This window comes from Otolemur garnettii, unplaced genomic scaffold (genome assembly GCF_000181295.1).
Source record: "Otolemur garnettii isolate 467f Iridium unplaced genomic scaffold, OtoGar3 scaffold00080, whole genome shotgun sequence".
Classification (NCBI taxonomy): Eukaryota; Metazoa; Chordata; class Mammalia; order Primates; family Galagidae; genus Otolemur; species Otolemur garnettii.
The window spans coordinates 1,408,188-1,428,730 of NW_003852475.1; the positions used below are offsets into that span (position 1 = coordinate 1,408,188).

Here is a 20,543-nt window from a genome sequence, read left to right on the forward strand (position 1 = left end):
AAAAAAAAAAAAAAAAAGATTCTAGCAAACAAAATCCAACAACACATCAAACAAATTATACATCATGACCAAGTGAGTTTTATCCCAGTGTCCCAAGGCTGGTTCAATATATGTAAATCTATAAATATAATATATCACATAACAAAATAAAAAATAAAGACCATATGATTCTCTCAATTGATGCAGAAATAGCTTTTGATAATATCCAGCATCCTTCATGATCAGAACACTTAAGAAAATAGTATAGAAGGGACATTTCTGAAAATGATAGAGGCCATCTACAGCAAACCCACAGCCAATATCAGACTGAATGAAGTAAAATTGAAATCATTTCCACTCAGATCAGGAACCAGGAAAGGTCACCCATTGTCTCCACTGCTTTTTAACAGTGTAATGGAAGTCATAGCCATCTCAATCAGGCAAGAGAAGGCAATCAAGAGTATCCAAATAGGATCAGAGAAGATCAAAATGTCACTCATCACAGATGATATGATTGTATATCTGGAAAACCCCAGGGGCTCAACTACAAAACTCAAAGAATTGATCAAGGAATATAGCAGTGTCTCAGGATACAAAATCAACACTCACAAATCTGTTGCCTTTATATATACCAACAATAGTCAAGCTGAAAAAACAGTCAAGGACTCTATTCCGTTCACAGTAGTGCCAAAGAAGATGAAATATTTGGGACTGTACCTAACAAAGGATGTGAAAGCTCTCTATAAAGAGAACTATGAAACTCTGAGAAAAGAAATAGCTGAAGATGTTAATGAATGGAAAGGCATCCTTCATTCGTACCCAAACTCCTATTTCCTCAGCACCAGTGAGGCGGCTCTGAATCCACGTCGATCTGTAGGCAATTCAAACAGTTCTTGACTATGTTAGACATCAAGGAGATGCCAAGATAAACAGATATGGTTTCTCTTTCAGGAGCTACTGTTTAAAAAGGGTGACATAAGGTATTGACCCTCCTATAGCATAAACCTGAATGAAGTAAGTTCTATACTATATACACATGTGCAATGTTATGGGCGTATAGAAGGAAAAGAAGTTTGTTTTTAGCAGGTGATTAGGGAATATATTTTGGAGGAGATAGCACTTTAACTGAGATGTTAATGAAGAGGAGGAATGAAAAACAGGATGTAATCAATAAGATTACATAATCCCGTGAGCAGCCATGGAAATGAGTAAGATTTGGCATTTGAAGGAGGTAGAGGAGAAATAATTTTTTTAGAAAGGGAGCTTTGTCTTTTTTCCACCCAAAATAATTCAGAAGCACATATTAGAATGTCTTGTTCTAAAATTGTCTATATTTATAACACTCCCTTTTATTCCCATGAAATATTAATTATAATTCTTAAATTGCTACTTGATTTTAATTTTATTTCTGTAATCTTCAAATGTAAGGTCAACAGTCATGTTCCTAGATGGCCCCGAATTCAAAATATCATAGAGCTGGAAAGGAATTCCACCCCAAACATTTGTTTTATAAATAGAATTTAGTGACCAAATGACTTACCATTAGTTACAAAGTGGCAGATTCAAGCCTAGAACTCGTATCCTAATAATCAATGTGTATGTTTCTTGAAAAGATAAAAGAATTAAAAAAAAAAACAAGTCTGCATCTACTTATTATAGTTGAACATTCTATGTCAGGAGCAAAGTGAATGACACTTTATAAGACTGAAAATAATATAAATAAACAAGATTATTTACTAAAGCCTAAAATGTCTAATTCAGGGGTCAACCACTTAAGCTTGTGTATGTTTAAGAAATATAAAAAGAAGTCCTACCCTACAGAGTGGGGATTAAGTTTATGGAACTCATTACCTAAAGAAAAGGTGGGAGAGGTTAGATATATAAATAGATTTTAGATGCCTTATATAAATTAATGACAGGACCATCACAGTTAATAAGCAAAAATAGTATGTGTGAGTCATGTTATGAATGTTTGAAGTTGACATCAAAGAGGTCCTTGCTTTGCCAACTCTGCAAAGACAGGGGTGGCACATGGCCATGATGCCCCGTGGCAATTCTTGCTTCTGTTTGTAGAAATCTCCAAATGCTGCCTTTTGGAGGTCATGAGAAATGCTATGCCGCTGGGTTGTGAATAGAAGACGGACATCCAAGGAACCAATTTTCATTTGTATATTAACCAAGACACCCAATCTAATATTTTAGTCCCAAACAGAAACATAAGGGACACTTCCACATTCTAACTTTACATGAAGACTCAGGTCTTTGAAATCCCATGAGAAAGTTTTTATAAGGCTTTATCCACATTTTCTTCTTCGGTTCGCTCAGATAAGAAGCAGGAAACCTTCCAGACATCCTGAACCTCTGAACTTTTTGCAGTTTGCCCATAGACATATGCAAACATCCATGTAGCAATTCAAAATTATCTTCTGCATGCCTAGTCCCAACCTGCTATGGAGTGTGAGCCTAATTACATGTTCTTCAAGAAAAAGAAGATCTCACTGGCTTGGAAGTGTCAGAAGCCCTCCATCATGTATATGCATACACACACACACGTATCTGGTCTCCAGAATGATCTTCCTAAGCCACCCTAAGTCACCCCCTTCAGAACTTTTCCCACTAACAAGTGCCTTCCACCCAATTTCAGTTCACACCTTCTCTGTGAAGATATCAGGACCACCACATCTGACAATCATCCAGCTAATTAATGTATTCCAATGTCCAGTAGCCATTTAACAGGGGGAAAAACACTACACTGTATTTATTGTGAAATCTTCAACAATGTGGCCAAATAAAATGAAAATGGTACACGATCATTTTTCATCTGCTATCCAAATCTGAAAGTGATTTTCAATTGTTAACTTTAAAATTATGAGTAGGAAGATTATGATTCTGCTTTAAAACTGCCTGGAAATGAAATGTCTATACTATAATGGTTTAGCACTGAGCTAGAAAAATAAACTCTCTTGCTAATGTAGTAAATGAGCCAGACAGAAACCTCTCAAGGATTTGGGGGTAAGGGGTAGGGCACTAAGAAAGGAGATAGGAATTGGATTTCTGAAATAAATGATCTGAAACTCTTAGCACAGTGGTTCTCAACCTTCCTAATGCTGCAGCCCTTTAATACGGTTCCTGTGGGCGACCCACAGGTTGAGAACTGCTGCGACTTAGCACAATGTAGCTTTTCAAAAAGTAGTATCTTCTTTTGTAAAATGCAAATGATAGAAACTGGGAGAACCTGAACATGAGCCATGGGAAACAAGTGGAATGCCCACTTTAACCTGTCTTCAGCAGGACCCTGGAAGGTTGCATTCACTTTGGCTGTGCTTTCGAACAGTATTTTCTCGTGAGATGAGCATAGTTTCTTCTTTCTAGCACCATCCTTCCCTCACATTCCATATAATGGAATGTAAATGTTAAATTAATAATTGTTTGTTTAATTGACAGAGCTGAAACTCACTCCCCTTTTCCTTCTGAAAGCTAGAGTGTCTTATAAGAGGCCAAGAATGATCTAATTAATTTGTAATCATTAATCCCACTATTACCTCTTAACCATGAATAAAGCCTTGGCATTAGGAAAAGGTTGATCTGAAACAAAACAAGGCAATTAAAAGGGGGTGGGGGGATTAAAGGAGCAGTAGAGGAAAAAAGGAATGGATCTTCTAAATTTGAAACACTCTTCACCCTTACTTGAAATAATGATTAATATTCTTTGAGCCTACAAGAGAGTAATTGGATATGCATGATGCAATGTGGGAATTTTAGGTATTTTGCCTAAAGGTTATTAGCAATTAGTACCACTAGGGGAAAAATCAAAGTTAAAATAACAACCTTCTCTCAAACGATGGTTAAAACGGGACTTGTAATATGGTCACAATAAAGTATATCATATTATAGCGGAGTCCCACATGTTAAGAGGAAAATTTAAAAACCAGAATATGTCCAATAGGTGACCATGATTAATTGAGATCTGAAAAACAAATTGTATAAGGACCAATGGAAGAAACCTACACTGCTTCTTTTGGAGAAGAATAAGGAAAAACAGTCTTTAGAAAAATCCTTTAATAGGCATGGTATACAGAAAAGGGAGTAAACATTGTAAGTGGAGCTACTGTGGCGGCCTCAGGGACAAAGGGTGCAAGGCAGACGATGAGTCATTCAGGATGAAGGGTGTCTGGTCTCTTCCTATCCAACGTAACAGAATGAATTCTATGCTGCATTTGAAACATGGTCACCCAGGTTTTGCTTTGATATTTACAGTGGATCACAAGGACACTTTCTTCCATGTTAGATTGGTAGAAAATGTTAGAACATCCTTTTCTAGTGCTGAGTTGTCAGGTTGTAACTTGAACAACTGGTTTACTAATTCTGTCTTCCTGAATATTCCACAATGCTTCTAATTTCTTCTTCACAAGACAATGCATTGCATTTTTCAAAAAATATCAAGTACACCCTTTAGTCTTCTATTTGTCAAACTGAACAGCTCCATCCTTCACACATTCAGTATTCTGTACCTCATATCATTTGAGTCACTGGCGTTGGGAACACTGTTGGTGTTTGTAGTGCCTGTAACTGAGATCCAAAATAAATACTCTTGATGTGATCTAAATAGCAAGAGCAATTTTCCTGTTTGAGAAAAATCACAATGTATGATATGTTATCTAAACACCAGTTATTTTCAACCATAGGCTAGTCGTCTTTTGATACATAACAAAATATAAGGCCAAGGGCTGAAAATATTTGAAGAATCAAAACTAAGGTACATGGAATACTTACAGAGTTTTTACCAAATGTACATTATTACATATGCATACGTGGTACCGTCTCGAGTTTGGGAGGGAAAGGGACGCAAGTGGGCTGAGGGATGCATGTGTGTGGAGTGGGGGAGGTAGAACAGGGAACCTGGGCTGGATCTTGAAGGATGGGCAGGGCCTGGCCATTTGGAATGGAAGGAAGGATAACAGTGGAGTGCGTGTAGAGGAATAATGAGTAATAAAGGTCAGCGTTAGTAGGGATGTGGGTGGTCAAAACATAAATATTTGTATTTGGACTATAAAATTTCTAATCCAAATGCCTTTTTGCCTTTCTAAACATGTTTGTTTTTTGCCAAACAATTTCCAGGACTCAGATACTCAGATTTCCATGGGTATTACTTTGGAAAACTAATCCTTGATGAGATACTATGAGGATTTAAGAAAATAATGTAGAATTCTCCTCTGGTAGCAAATTTCAGAGATGACTTCTTGGATAACCAGTTTCCTTTATTCAGGGCATAGGAATTTCAGGAGGTCCACTGGGAGAGATGCTTTTGGATAGGTGTGACTTTTGGTACATTTAAAATTACATCATCTTGGGAACAAATGGTCCCCAAAGCAAAAGTCCTAAAAGTATATGTCTGATCCAGTTGTAAGAATTTTTGATCAGTGGTGACATCCAAGAATTTCTCTTTTAGAGAAATTTAGAGAATTTACAGAATTTCTCTTTTAGAGTGCCTTCTGCAGCTGACTTCATTCATATTTCTATTTCCAGAGCAATGAAATAGAAAAATCAATTACACAATACAACTGAATAAATCCAGGTAAATACATATTTGGCTTTCAATTAGCCAGTGAATCTGAACTTCCAGAGAATACTAGAGAGCCAACATTAGACAATCCAGCTTCCCTTAATAGGGACCACACCCCCTGAGTCGCTGCTGCTGCTTTTTTTTAATATCGTGTAACTAATATTTTTGCACCTTGCTGTGCTCATAACTTCTGTGGAAACTGAAACATTGTTCAATAGAACAATTTCCTGGAAAGCCTTTTGAAAGTGGTCACAGACTCCGACCTTGCTGTGGTGCCCTGGGTCTGCCAGCCTGCTGTTTTATTACCTCAGGAAGGCTTGGTGCCAAGAGACAGTCTAAGATAGAGCTTAAAAAGACTGGGTTTGTGAAAATAATTAGTATCGGCCTTCTTTCAAGAAAGGACACTGCCACTTGCAACCATCAGCAATTTTATGTATCTATCACTTCTCTTTTATCTTCATCATTCAGCCCTTGAACTGACTTTCCCAGATGATTGGGTAAAAATTAGAGATTGTTAACTCTTAAGAAATGAATGCTGAATGTTTATTTCAAACCTTTCACATAACCAATGGAAACCACACAGTAAGTGGCAGAAATCAGGCCTTGAACTTCATATTGTAGGGGATGAACCAGGGATGACTTTTTTTTTAAATTATTGTTTGGGATTCACTAAGAGTACAAAGAATTAGGTTACACTGATTGCATTTGTTAGATAAAGTCCCTCTATACTTGTGTCTCACCTGAAAGAGGTGTGCCATACACCATGATCCCCCATTCCCCTCCTTCCTCCTCTTTCCTCACTTTTTAAAAGTTGGCAACAGTATGACACAACTACCAATGATCAGACAGAGCCCCCAGTTGTGCAGGTGTGCCACTAATGACCATCCCTACAAGGCCCTCTTACTTATAATTAGGTTATTTAAAGGAGCTAGATAAGAAAATAACAATAATTGACTGTTAGCCATTGGTTCTTCCTCTTTCTTTTTTTGCTGTTTTTTCTTTTTTGCATTATTTTCTTTGCCACTAATCCTTTGAAAATTCATCCTCCATTTGGTCTCACTTTGTTATTTATGCTCAGATCCTCTCTGAATTCAAGTGTATGCCAGTCTTTCCAGAATTCTCAAGATCATCTCTGTAAGTACTGTCTTTCTAACCTTTGAGATTAAGCCCTGATTACGTTTGTAATAGTAACTTGATCTATATGTCACAATTATTCTCTCACTCACTTTGTCCAAGGTGGAAAAATAAAACACTTAATATTTAACATTTTTTAAACCTCTGAGAGTCTCATAATTGCTTCATTCCAAATTTTTGAGACATTCTTTCATTACTTTATTGGTAAAGTTGTTTGCAACTCAAGATCATGATTGCTAGATCAATGGAATAAAAGTCTGGTATAGAAACACACATCTGATGATTATTGATACTGGTTAGAGCCTTTACTGTGCCATGTAATGACATCATCACAGACCTAACAAGCATTAAAATTTCTTATTTTATGATTGAAATTTAGAAGATTTGTAAAATAACAGTTTACAGAAGCAGACATTCTTACTGGCCTTGTATACAATGAATAAAATTTATACCTTCATTAAACATTACCATCTTTATAATAGTAACTAACTATCTCAAAATCACTTAGCACTTGCACATCACTGAGACAAATCCGTTTTTGCTATGCTTGTCTGACTGTGTTTTTTTCTTGCATGGGCTTACAAATAAAGGTAGGCTTATCCCTAATGAACACACAAGCCCTTAGTAATTTCTGTAATTTCTCCTCTTGAATCATCATCACAATTTCTCAAGGAAAGTACTTTGAGCATCTATAATGTGCTAAGTCACTTAAGAACAAATAAGCATAAAATACATCCCCAACTGTCCCTATGATTTCAATATAGGTGAAATATTTTCTTGAAGGTTGCATATTTTATGTTAAATGGATTAAGAGAGACAAAGAATGAGAAGACTCAGTCTTACAGGTCAACGATGCTAAGGGTTCAAGACTGTTCTCATAAGACAACTAGAAGCATGAGCCAGTGTGACTAGAGCAGCATGACTGGAACTGGTATGGAGTACTTTGCTGAAGCATTGCGAGGCAATGTTGTCCTCATCAGTAGGAGAGGGGGATAGAGGGTAGGATCTAGAGCTGTTCTGAGGTCCAAGTAAGTGATCTCCCTTATTCCTTAAGTGAGAGCAATAAACTTTGAATGCAGTAGCACAGAACTAAGAGCTACAGTGCCTTTATCTTTATCTTTTACACAGACTTTTACATTTGATAAAAATGTAGATTTACTGGCATAGAGAATAAGTCTATAAAATCTAATCTGTGAGTGTCCAGGAGAAAGCAAAGCCAGAGCCGCAAGTAAATCCAGGTTCCCACGAAGCAGCCTCCTGAGAGTGCCTGGGCCGTGAAACCAGTCATGGGATGTGGACTTCAACCAGCCCGCAGAATGACATTAGCACTCTAACAGGTCTTCTTTGCCCTGAGATAGCCAGAGTGTGCTTCTCCCAACTTCTTTCCAACTTTGTTAACCTATTCTTGATTCTTTGATTCAGGGAACCTTGTCATCCTCAGCGCTTTGGAATATTTATGGGTCTTATTGGTAATTTAAAACGTATACAAAGTGCCATAGCTAAAGCCTGTAGGGGGAAAAAAAAGCATTTTGTAATTTTTCTTTTCAGAGAGGCTCAAATGGAAGTGAGGTGCCAGGACTCCCTCTCAAGTTTCTGAATACAGAAAGAATGAGTATGTGTATATGTGGGGGCAGGGGGCTCCAACCCTTTTAAGTCTAGAGTTATCCCTATGGAGAGACATGTAAAATTATATACTAACGATTTCTTTAAAAAAGTCATAAGTGTGTTCATGTGCTAACAAGTTAGTGAATGTTTCCATTAAAATTAAAATTAAATAGAAGGCTATGGTAAATTACCCATTTCACTTTTCCTTCCAGATTAAAAAAAAAAAAAAAAAAGAGGGCACTCTGTCACTTCACATGGCAGGCGCACTTTAGCCTTAATACATGCATTTATGCCAACAGGGTCATTTACACTGTTGCCTGCTGGAGTTTTTCTTCTTTCAACTTAGTAGGGAATATTTGTGATCTTTATTACCCCAAATAAATCTATAAAAAGCCTTTGCTTGAGGCTCCTTATTTTAATTTCAGATAAATAAATCACACTAGGTTTCTGTCTGTCATATTAAGATAAGCGTGGGTCTAAAAATAACAAGTATGTTTTAAGCTAAATGTCTTCAGATTAAATAGTGGTAAATTTCTCTGGGTGACCCCCAAATCTTATTGATGTTGGAATGTTTTTCAGTACTTTAAGAGTGCTTCTTGAAGAACATAAACCTGTTTAAACTAGAAGTGGAATTATTTTTAAATCATATATGGGCCTGCTGGTACAAACAATATTATTCAACTCAAGTTTCTTGTGGCTGCAGTAAATCTACCTTTAAAGTGGGGATATTTCCCCAGTTATATTAGAGAGCAGTTTTATATCTTTGTAGATTAATCTAACAACTCTATCTATATAGTGCTTTATTTATTGGCTGTACAGGCTCTAGACTTGAATTTCCTATCCTCTTTGCAGTTAGAGCCTAAAGTCTTAAAGACAATTCAAATTCAATCTATTTAATAACTGTCTCTCCATCTGCCCTCACTGCAGTTCTGTTCCCACTCAAGACTCGGATCAAAATGCCACCTCCTCTGGGAAACTTTTGAGCTTCTGAAGGACAGAGTCTCCTAAAACGTGTTTAATAGTTCCCTCCCTCCAGCCCTTGTGGAATAGTCTTGATAAATGTGAATGTTTCTTGCAAACAAGGTTTAGAGTGAAAAGAAAGGTTTAAAAGAGGGTTTAAACACTCTATTTTATGTTTATTAGGTTAGGACCTAAATATATGTTTTCTGATGGATTAGCATCCTCTTAAAAGAAAGGAAGTGGGCAGATTTGACAAGAAACAGGAAAAGACAGATGTAAAATTGGAGTAGCATGTCACCCTGACCTATCTGGTGTCTCTTAGCCCCCAAAACCCTGGTTTCAAATACGAGGCACCCCCTAATCAACACCAGGACTTCAGAGCTCTGAAAAGCCTGAACACTGCCTTATTCCCCTAGTGCAGGACCAGAGTCCATAATAAGTATCCCCGGAGCTCCCCGATCCCTGTCCAGGGATGACATAACCACTGAAGCATGTGGCAACACCTGCTTTCCAGAGCCCTGGCTTATTCTCCCTTGTGCTGGGCAGAGGGCACGGCTGAGAGGACAGACTCTTATCTTGGCAGGGGTCTGAGTCTGTCTGCATCTCTGAAACAACCCCTGGTGGGTAATTGGGGAGTGACATTGATGGGTTTCGAGGGTGGCCCTGGGGCTTGCACTTGCCTGAGAATATAGCTATGATTTAGAAATTCAGCCCAAGGGTTGAGAAGAGGAAAGATAATGTAAGGTTCACTAGCCCTGGTATCCTTTGACCTCCACAGGGTGAGACGGGGCGGAGGAATGGGAATCCACGTGGCATTACTGAGTTGGCATGGCGTGATGTTTTGCTTTCAGAGCTTTTATAGCTATTACAGTACACTGAGCTCTCTCTTTGTTTGCTACACATTCTGTCCCCCAGAGACAGCCTCTTTTTCTCTTGAAGGGATTTAAAAAAACAAATCATAGTTCTTATTTTATTCGGTGTCCACCATTAAGAATTCATGCAGAGCAATTTTACTTGTTGCCAATTAAGATCTCCCAGTGGAGGTCTATAATTATAGCAAAGGCAACCTGTTTAATACTTGGCATCTCCTTAGTCTACATAAATTAACCCCACGAGGATAATTCTTAAGATGCCTGAATAATACCATCCCATGATCTGGGATACATAGAAGATAAATTTCCAAGAACCTCCGGGCCATACTCTGCTCAGGGCCTATCTGCTTTTACTTCTTTCCTCTATTGTATAACATCAAGACAACTAGGTAACACACTAGTAAAGAATTTTCTTTTCAAGCATGGAATAATGGCATGTGGCCTCCCAGCAAGTAATTTTGCTCTTAATTTAGAGCTGGAAGGAATTTAAGAGGCAGTGGTGCCATTAACCTCCACCTAAAATATGTACATATATATCAGAATTATGGAGAACATGAATAGTTGGAGTACAGACCATTTTGTTTCAGCATTCGCGGCTCTTAGATAAGCAACATTGGAATCATGAAGAGAATCAAAGCAAAGATTTTCCTCAATTTTTCTCCCTATTTCTTTTCTTAGAATAAGAAATATATGCAATATGAAAGCAAAGGTGAAATTCTATTTTAAAGAATTGTGTGATGCTAAAATAATCGATTTTTTTCTTTTTTTTGTCTGGGTGTGATTATCTTCTAACCAAGGACCTCAGCTTTTCTACTAAGTGTTTTATTCCCCCTGGTGATATTGGAACCATCATTTTTCCCCCTTGGGAAGCAAAAATGAAGTGCTTCACTCAGGCAAACATAGTTTGTAATCATTAGTTTGGATTCTTGGTATTACCTTGGTATTAAGTCTTGGGCTATCCCCAAGGAAAATGGTGAAGAACTTGGGACTGGCCTTTCTACAGTTTGACTTTCCCCTTTTTTAACAACCTAGACTCCTCTCTGCTAGATGCCCTGTCACCAAGTTGCTAAGCCCCGTACCAGTGGAGTGTACAGGGAAGAGGCTGTACAGTTCATACATGTTATATGCTTATAAGGTCACCATTTATGTTCCTTGGAACCTTACAGTAGATGCTATGAGAAAGATAGGATTTAGGGATTTCAAGTCAAAATAATATTGTATATACCATATTTACATATACATAACACATACTAGCAATATTAATGGCTGAGAAATTCTAAAGTTAAAAGTTTTATATAGAATTTTTCAAACTTATTTCGCCATAAGTAGCCTCATTTTTTTCAAAATATCTATAACATAGCAACTCAGAAAATTGGTATTTCTTGGAATATACTAGGAAAATGCTTATACCAATGATTTATTTAGATCACTGGTTCTCAACAGGGAGAAGAGATGATTTTGCTCCTTGAAGGATCCTTGGAAAATGCCTGGAGACATTTTTTTTGTTACAACTGGAGGACATTATTAACAGATAGTACAAAAGCTAGGGGTGGCCTGAAACATGTTACAATGAGCATAATAACCCCACCCCCATGACAAACAACATCTGGCCCCAAATGTTAACAGTGCCTTGGTTGAGTAGTCCAGATGTAGCTTGTTTAAGTGATACTTAGTGATCTAGCATTTGGGGGTCAGCAGCTAACACTCTGCATTCACCAGATCCTGGCATTTGATTTGGATCTTCCTATTCTTCATTAACACACAGTTACATTATCACCAATTTAACTTACAGAAACCTGAAATGAATACTTTGACATTACCTAGTTGAGTTACTGGCAAGCTGTTAGGTAACTCTGTTATATTAGTCATATCTACTCACATGTCCTTTGATGCTTTCTATAATACATGAATTACACAGTTTATCATTGCACAATATTTAATTACGACTAACATGTCTGTATATGTTCTACAAATGCAATATCATATTCTACATGTTATTTCATATATTCCCAGTGTTCAGCAATCTTAAATACTAGCTGTATTGATACCGTCTTTTCACAGATACAGAAACATTCTCCAAGATGTTATCCAACGCCAGTTTGATCCCCAAAACCTCCAGTTCATCCCTCTTTCCATTATTACAACATTATGCTGCTTCCATTTTTTCATGAATAATTTCACATTTGTGGCATGAAAGTATAATTTCAATGTCATAAGCATTCATGAGTTTGCTTTGTATTTTCCAGCTGTCTATGTTTATTCTAAACTCTTAATTTGAGGCTGCAAATGGATAAAGATTTTCATCAAATGTTAGAAGACAGACTCCGCAGTTGTTTTTTACCATGTTGCTTGTCAGTCACAAGTATATTTAGCCAAATCAGAAATAGTAACAAATGATAAAAATCATCAAGGACAAAAAATCCTTTTTCTTCTAATGCTAACTTTCCACATTAGAACAAATAAATGATACTAAAAAGTATGTCTGTGTTTCAATATCAAGCAGTATACACAGTGTCACTGGGTATTTTTTTTTTTTTTAATCAATCAGGGAGATACAGAACAAATTAAACCCACTGGGACTAATGTTTACATCTTAGACTAAATTCTAGATTCTGATCTATTCTCTTCTTTAGATGAATTCACAGAAGTTTTCTTCTTTGGAAAGGATTTGTTGGTGTTGAAAAGACAGTTAAGCTAAAGGCCTACTCATTGCTAGACAGCTATCTTTGAACTCTACAAATTCTTTTGCAACATAAAAACCCAGAGATAGATTATAGGTCTATTTCAGTGGAATACTAGACAGGACCTCAAAATAACTGGTTATCTTAAATGTGATTACAACATATTTTTGGGTCACAGCAGATGCTTATGCTGTAAGGAACAACCTAAATTGATTAGACTAGCAGCTCCCTCCATAAAGAAAGGAAACTCTTGGGCTCGGCGCCTATAGCTCAACCGGCTAAGGCGCCAGCCACGTACACCTAAGGTGGCGGGTTCGAATCCCCAGCCCGGACCCGCCAAACAACAATGACGGCTGCAACCAAAAAATAGCCAGGCGTTGTGGCGGGCGCCTGTGGTCCCAGCTACTTGGGAGGCGGAGGCAGGAGACTCGCTTGAGCCCAGGAGTTGGAGGTTGCTGTGAGCTGTAATGCCACCGCACTCTACCCAGGGGGACAGCTTGAGGCTCTGTCTCAAAAAAAAAAAAAAAAAGAAAGGAAACTCTTAAATTCTGGCACCAATTCGCTCAATTCTTTTTATTTAGCAAATGGTAATACCTTGTGCCAACCATGCTTTTGATCAATCTCAAATTAATGTTGACAATAATTATTACTGGAAAATCTAAATATTCAGAACTTGTCTCTCTTAAGTTATAAGTTAGCTCAAGTAAAAATGGAAAGCCATCAGTTAATAGAAGGGAATATCAGTTAATATCAGCAGCAATGACAGACAGACCACTCCAGAATAATCATAGCAGCCACAAATCAAAGATTAATAAAATCAGAAGGAGCCTATACTGATTTACCGAAACATGTTTTTTTAACTTCAGACAATGTGGTCCGGCCTGTGAACATGACATGCTATTCCCGTCATCCTCTGTACACTATAGATTCTATCCTAACTCAAGAATAAGCATTTAAAAATTTAATCAAAACTATAAAGGAGTTCCCACACTGTTCATTGTCACTCACATACTTTTCACCAGCAATTTGGCTACAGCTATAGTGAGATTTGTAATAACTACCACTTTAAGTCACAACCTGTCACTTTAACTCAGTCAAGTCAGGACCTGTTTGCAAAAATATAATCAAATGTAATTTCAAGATTCAATAAATAGTATATAAATCTGCTATTATTGGGGTTCATTTTCTTTTCAATACTTCCATTTCCATTTTCTTACTGGTAGTTATTCTGTCCATCCAAATGCCGTTATTGCCTTGTATTGTTATTCAAATGGAGTTTTTTTATTAGATCCTCTGACACTATATATAAGGCTTTGCTTCTTCAATGGTAATAATTTCATTTCTGAAGGTCAATGGAAGTGACTGTACACAAAATTCTGAGTTCTTACTTTGTGTTAGGTTAAGTCCATGCCTGAAATGGGATTTCAATTTAATCATATCATAGAAAAACCAAGGTTTTCATTAGCTACCTCAAGAAAGTAGGAAAAATATTGCCTTTTCAGTGCAGATTCCTTTGGTTTAAAGCACCTATGAAACCATTACTCCTCCACAATGATATGTATAAGATATACTTATTGACCAAATGAAATTTCATTCATCTAATGCTATTCATCATTTTTCTCTATTTTTCTCTTGAAAGATAGAGAAAACAAAATATTCTGTACAAACACTTGAAAATGTTATATGTCAATTAGTTTTAAAAATATATTTTCCAATAGATCTATGGAAGCTATAATTTAAAAAATATAACCATCAATGCATTATTGCTGATTTTATTAAAATAATACACTGACTCACAGATGAAAAACCAGGTTATAGTTCTCAAAAATAAATCTAGCATGCATGGCACCAAGTTACATGTCTTTTACTGGCAAACAGACTTAATTGAACTTTTGTTGTATCTTACCAGCAGGCTTTCTATGTATAGAAATAGAATATTTTCTATTCCTATAACCAGTGATCTATACTCAATAGGAAAACTAATATAAGAGAGCAAATTAAAGTATACAGCACTTTATTAAAGAACTAGAAGTTCTTGGGAGAAAGAATTTTTGAGGTTGTTGGAATTTCTCACAATGATGCATGAAAAGGGGCCACTGTGGTCTGGTACAGAGCTCAGATGCTGATGGATTTGGATGAGGCCACAGAGTTAGTAAATATTTACCTGCCATCTCTGTGTGCAGAGAGCACCCTCCTCCATGCTATGAGGAGGTAAAAAGAAATAAAGGACTTTAGGGGCTGACTCGGGCTTGTTGAGACACAGGTAATGACATTAAACCATTTCAGTACTTTGTGAAGCATCATGTAACTAAGCACTAGCATATTTATTTCAAAAAGCAAGAGCTATTGGAATTTAGAAAAAGGAATTCAAACTATATAGTAGGATCAGTAAACATAACCGCATGGGCCCTAAAAAGCTAAATAATGATATTACAACCGTCTTCGCCAGTCTCAATTCCTAAGAGGCCCTAGGAAATGAATAACTTGGGAATATGACTTTATTATATTAATCTACATTTCCAATGTACCTGCACAGATATTCTCAGGTAATTTCCTCACCTCATGTAGGAACCCACATGTAGAACAAAAACGAAACGTTAGAAACTATAGAACAGCGTCCTTAAAATATTTCCCTTTAATAAGAGAGAATCCAAACTTTTAAGCAGAAATGTTCTACTTTTGAAATAAATAAAAAAAATCTTTACATGGGCAAGGATCAGAGAATATGGTTTCTAGTTTCCACAGAATGACAAGTGTGCCCTTCTGAGACTATGGTGCCTTAGAATCATAACAGTTTTCACTTCAACAAAGACTACCCTCTGGTCTAACTGAAATATTTTAAATCAGCACAACTATAGAGGCTGCTACCCAGGCAAACAACAAGACAAGAGTTTAACTGACCTCCAGAGACTTCTGTGTTGCTCCTCGAGTTGAGTGAGTAGGTGCTCGATGTATTTATTGGAGTCCACGTATTCCTGCTCGAATACAAATAAAACCTCATTAGAATAGTCAACAGAGGCTCGGCGCCTATAGCTCAACCAGCTAAGGCGCCAGCCACGTACACCTAGGGTGGCGGGTTTGAAACCCCAGCCCGGACCCGCCAAACAACAATGATGGCTGCAACCAAAAAATAGCCGGGCGTTGTGGCGGGCGCCTGTGGTCCCAGCTACTTGGGAGGCTGAGGCAGGAGAATCGCTTGAGCCCAGGAGTTGGAGGTTGCTGTGAGCTGTAATGCCACAGCACTCTACCCAGGGGGACAGCTTGAGGCTCTGTCTCAAAAAAAAAAAAAAAAAAAAGAATAGTCAACAGAATCCTGAGACGCTCCTTGTCATTATAAGGAATATTTTCAACAAGATGATCCCTAGATTTCCCCCACTTCTAGGAGCCTATGCTTCTGTGATTTACAATCACAGTTACTTGAGGGTGGATACTATTTTCCCCATATCCTGTGTTTTATTAAAAAAACAAAACACTGAAGACAACGGGGGTTTCACTGAGTCAGCATAAAAACCCTCTTATTCACAGGGAAGAATAACCTGAATTGTTGCTGCCTACCATTGAAGAATAAGCAGACAGTAGAAGCCTTGATTTTAGTGGTCTTATGACTCATTTTCCAGTAAAAGCTATATTTTAAAATTATATGGAATATATATATAATCTCACATTCATAGGACACCTGCATGTACTGATGGACGTTTGCCTTCATCTCCATACATATAACTGTGTATGTATAGATTTATGTACACACACACACACACACACTAGTAAATTTACTTTTTTCTCTTAGAAAATAAATTCTTTAGCTTCTAAGAAGACATGAAAGATATGGTGTATGCCATTCTATAGAAACATGTATACAAATTGATTTCTGTAAATCAAACTATTCTCAAGAAACATGTCTGAAAAATGAAGAATTCATTTGTCATATAATGACTGTATAGAAAAATCCATACATTTTTAAAATTTTGATTTCTGAATATAGGCTCATATGCAATCCAGGGGTACTCAAACTTTTTAAACAGGGGGCCAGTTCACTGTCCCTCAGACTATTAGAGGGCTGGACTGCGGGCCCCGGGATGAGTAGCTGCTAAGCAGGACAGGCAGCTGCAGCAAAAACACCCACTGGGCCAGATAAATGTCCTAGGTGGGCTGTATGTGGCCCACTGGCCGTAGTTTGAGGACGCCTGCGATAGACTTTCGATTGTCAACTTAGAGCAATATGTAAAACTTTTTGATATTGTTCATTCTGAATCTGTTCTTTCTTCCCCTTTTTGTTTGAAGATCTAGCCTGTAGGTTTCAGGTTCTCCTTTCCAGGTGCCTTAGATGAAATAGTGTGCAATGATTTCAATATGAAGCTACCCATGAAAGGTACTGTTTCATTTCTATGGGTTTGAAATATGCTGAGAACTTCAATTAATACATTTTTTCCTTCTGAAATACAGATTTCTTGTTAAACACTACTTGTTAAACCTATTGCTCCTATAGGCATATTTACCATAATAAGAGGGGGAGGAAAAGTATGTGGAGTTGATGTAATATGATGGAAAGGGCCCAGTCCTCAGTTTCTGGTCCTAGATCTACCTATGTATCCTAGAAGAAGTCTTTTTGCCTTTCCTTTCATTTTTTTGAGATAGAATCTCACTCTATTGCCCTTGGCAGAATGCCATGGTGTCAGTCTAGCTCCACAGCAACCTCTAACTCCCAGGTTCAAGTGATCCTCCTACCTCAGCTTCCTGAATAGTTGTGACTACAGTGCCTGCCACACCCACAACATCTCAGATCATTTTTTCTATTTTTATTAGAGATAGGCTCTCACTTTTTCTGGTCTTGAATTTCTGAGCTCAAGCAATCCACCCACCTCAGCCTCCAGATTTCTAGGTTTATAGGTGTGAGCCACCACACCTGCCTTCTTTATTCTTTCTCAAACAAACTCTTCTTTTCATTCTTGGCCTAATTCACGTTCTATCTCTCAGCAGCTTTTTGACATTTTTTCAATCCTACCTTTCCCCCTACATCTGTGACTCCTTTAACACTTGCATCCTTCATCACAGGACTTGAGTCCTAACGCGGCAATGCCTTTTGCAACAGATTTTTACATGTATTCTTGCTTTGTTTCCATAATTATATTTTAATTTTCTCGAGAGTAGGCAGCATGCCTCACAGTGTTCAGTAAATGCTTACTAGCTGATTTATTATGTTACAGCATTGATTTCACTTTAAAAAAATGCTTATTTAAGGAAGCAGTTGACAAACATATTTTGTAAAGGGTCAGATAATAAGTATTTTACGCTTTGCAGACCAGTCTCTGTTGGGACTATTCAACTCTACCGTTGTAGCATAAAAGCAGCTGTCAGCAACATGTAAGCAAATGGGTATGGCTGTGCTCCAGTAAAACTGTATTTACAAAACAGGCAGGAGGTGAGACTTTGCCAGTCTCTGACTTAAGGTATAGGATGAATTTAGCCTTCGTGTAACCAACATAAGAGAGCAGTGTACATCAGATGGCGCATGCGCCACTTTCCCCATCATCACCTCAGAATTTCCCTGACAGGCTCCCAAAACATTTCCACTAATGTTTTGGTGGTTATTCAGAATCTGGCAATCAAGCAATGACTTTGTTGATGTTGTTTAAAAGTAATATTTAGTCTGAGCACCATCACACAGTACTGTTAGGAGTACTAATTGGCTCACCATTTCTGGAAGCACTATATGTCGTATACTCATGGTCTTATATCAGTTCTCTTTTGCAAAGAATTCTGAGTTAATCATCAATTCATTCATTTATTCAATTATGTTACCAAGGGCCTATAGGTGTTGATTCTCTGTGGAAGTGACTAAAGGCTGAGCTATAGGCTATCAATTACAGTATTGTTTACGAGAAAGAAAAATCTGTTACCGACTCTTCTATTCAACAATGGGAAGTAGTTTTAATACCTGATATGCTTATATGATAAAATATTTTACAACAAATTGAAAAAACATTACTTCATTTTATATGGAACCAGAAAAAAGCCCTGAATAGCCATTACAATACTTAAAAATAAAAACAAATCTGGAGGCATCCCGTTACTAGACTTCAGGTTATACTACAAATCTATAGTGATCAAAACAGCATAGTACTAACACAAAAATAGAAATATAGATCTATGGAATAGAATAGAGAATCTAGAGATGAACCCAGCCATATATCATCATTTGATCTCTTATAAGCCTAATGAAAACATGCATTGGGGAAAAGAATCTCTATTTAACAAATGGTGCTGGCAGAATTGGTTAGAAACCTGTAGAAGACTGAAACTGGACACATACCTCTCACCACTAACACAAATTGATCCTCACTGGATAAAAGATTTAAATTTAAGATAGGAAACTAAAAATACTAGGAGAGAGTACAAGGGAAACACTTGGATATTGGCCTAGGAAAATATTTTATGTGGAGGACCCCCCCCCCAACCCCTGGCAATGGTAGCAACACCAAAAATAAACTACTGGGATTTGATCAAGCTAAAAAGCTTCTGCACAGCCATGGACACTGCAGGTAAAGCAAACAGACAGCCTTCAGAATGGGAGAAGATTTTTGCATATTATGTTTCTGATAAAGGTCTGATAACTAGAATCTACAGAGAACTCAAATTAATCAATAAGAAAAGAACAAACAACTCCATTTATTTGTGGACAAGGGACTTGAACAGAAACTTCTCTGAAAATGACAGAATGGCCAACAAACACATGAAAAAATACTCATCATCCTTAATCATCGGAGAAATGCAAATCGAAACCACTTTGAGATAGCACCTAACTCCAGTAAGATTAGCTCACCTCCCAAAGTCCTAAAACTGCAGATTCTGGTGTGGATGTGGAGAGAAGGGAACACTTCTACACTGCTAGTGGAATTACAAACTAATATAACCTTTAAGGAAAGAAGTATAGAGAATCCTCAAGGAATTTAAAGTTGACCTTCCATTTGATCCTGTACTACCACTACTAGCTATCTGCCCAAAAGAACAAAAATCATTTTACCACAAACATATTTGCACCAGAATGTTTACTGCAGCTGAATTCATTATTGCCAAGTCATGGGAGCAAGGCAAATGTCCATTAACCCGGAAATGGATTAACAAACTGTGGTATATGTATACCATGGAATACTATTCAGCCATAAAAAGATGGAGACTTAAGTTCTTTTATGTTTACCTAGATGGAGTTGGAACACATTCTTCTTAGTAAAGTATCTCAAGAATAGAAAAAAATTATCCAATGTACTCAATACTATTATGAAACCAATATATAAACACACACTCATAGGTGTGATAAAACACAAATCAAGTCTAGCAAGGAGGAGAAGAGAGGCAATTAATAAGAGGAGAGAGGGCGATTGGTGGGAGGAGGGAGGGCATTTGGTGGGATGTCACCTAATATGCATAATTCAAGGGTATATTTAAAAATAACTAAGATTAAATTTTAAATATCTTGCCACAAAAAATATGTGAGGTGATGAGGTGATGATTATATTATAATCAGTTTGATTTAAGCATTCCACATTGTATGTCAAACAATAACATGGTACCCCATAAATGTATACATTTATGATTTTAATTAAAAATTAAGTTAAAAAATTTACAACCATTAAAAATTATATTGCAGAATAATTCTGAATACATGAAAAGATACTCAAATGAAATATTCAGGGAAAGAGTGTGCCCACCACAACACTTGGTTAATTTTTCTAGTTTTAGTAGAGACAAGGT

The 20,543-nt window shown here is 37.1% G+C and overlaps 1 protein-coding gene across 1 annotated transcript in view; it reads right to left on the reverse strand.

Annotated features, from left to right (window-relative positions):
• Nucleotides 1-20,543, reverse strand: part of NCKAP5 (NCK associated protein 5) — an 807,957-nt gene that overhangs the window by 579,711 nt on the left and 207,703 nt on the right. The window contains exon 2 of the mRNA XM_023515856.1: nt 15,696-15,769. Within this exon, the coding sequence (XP_023371624.1) occupies nt 15,696-15,769 (74 nt within the window). The remainder of the gene's footprint in view (nt 1-15,695; nt 15,770-20,543) is intronic.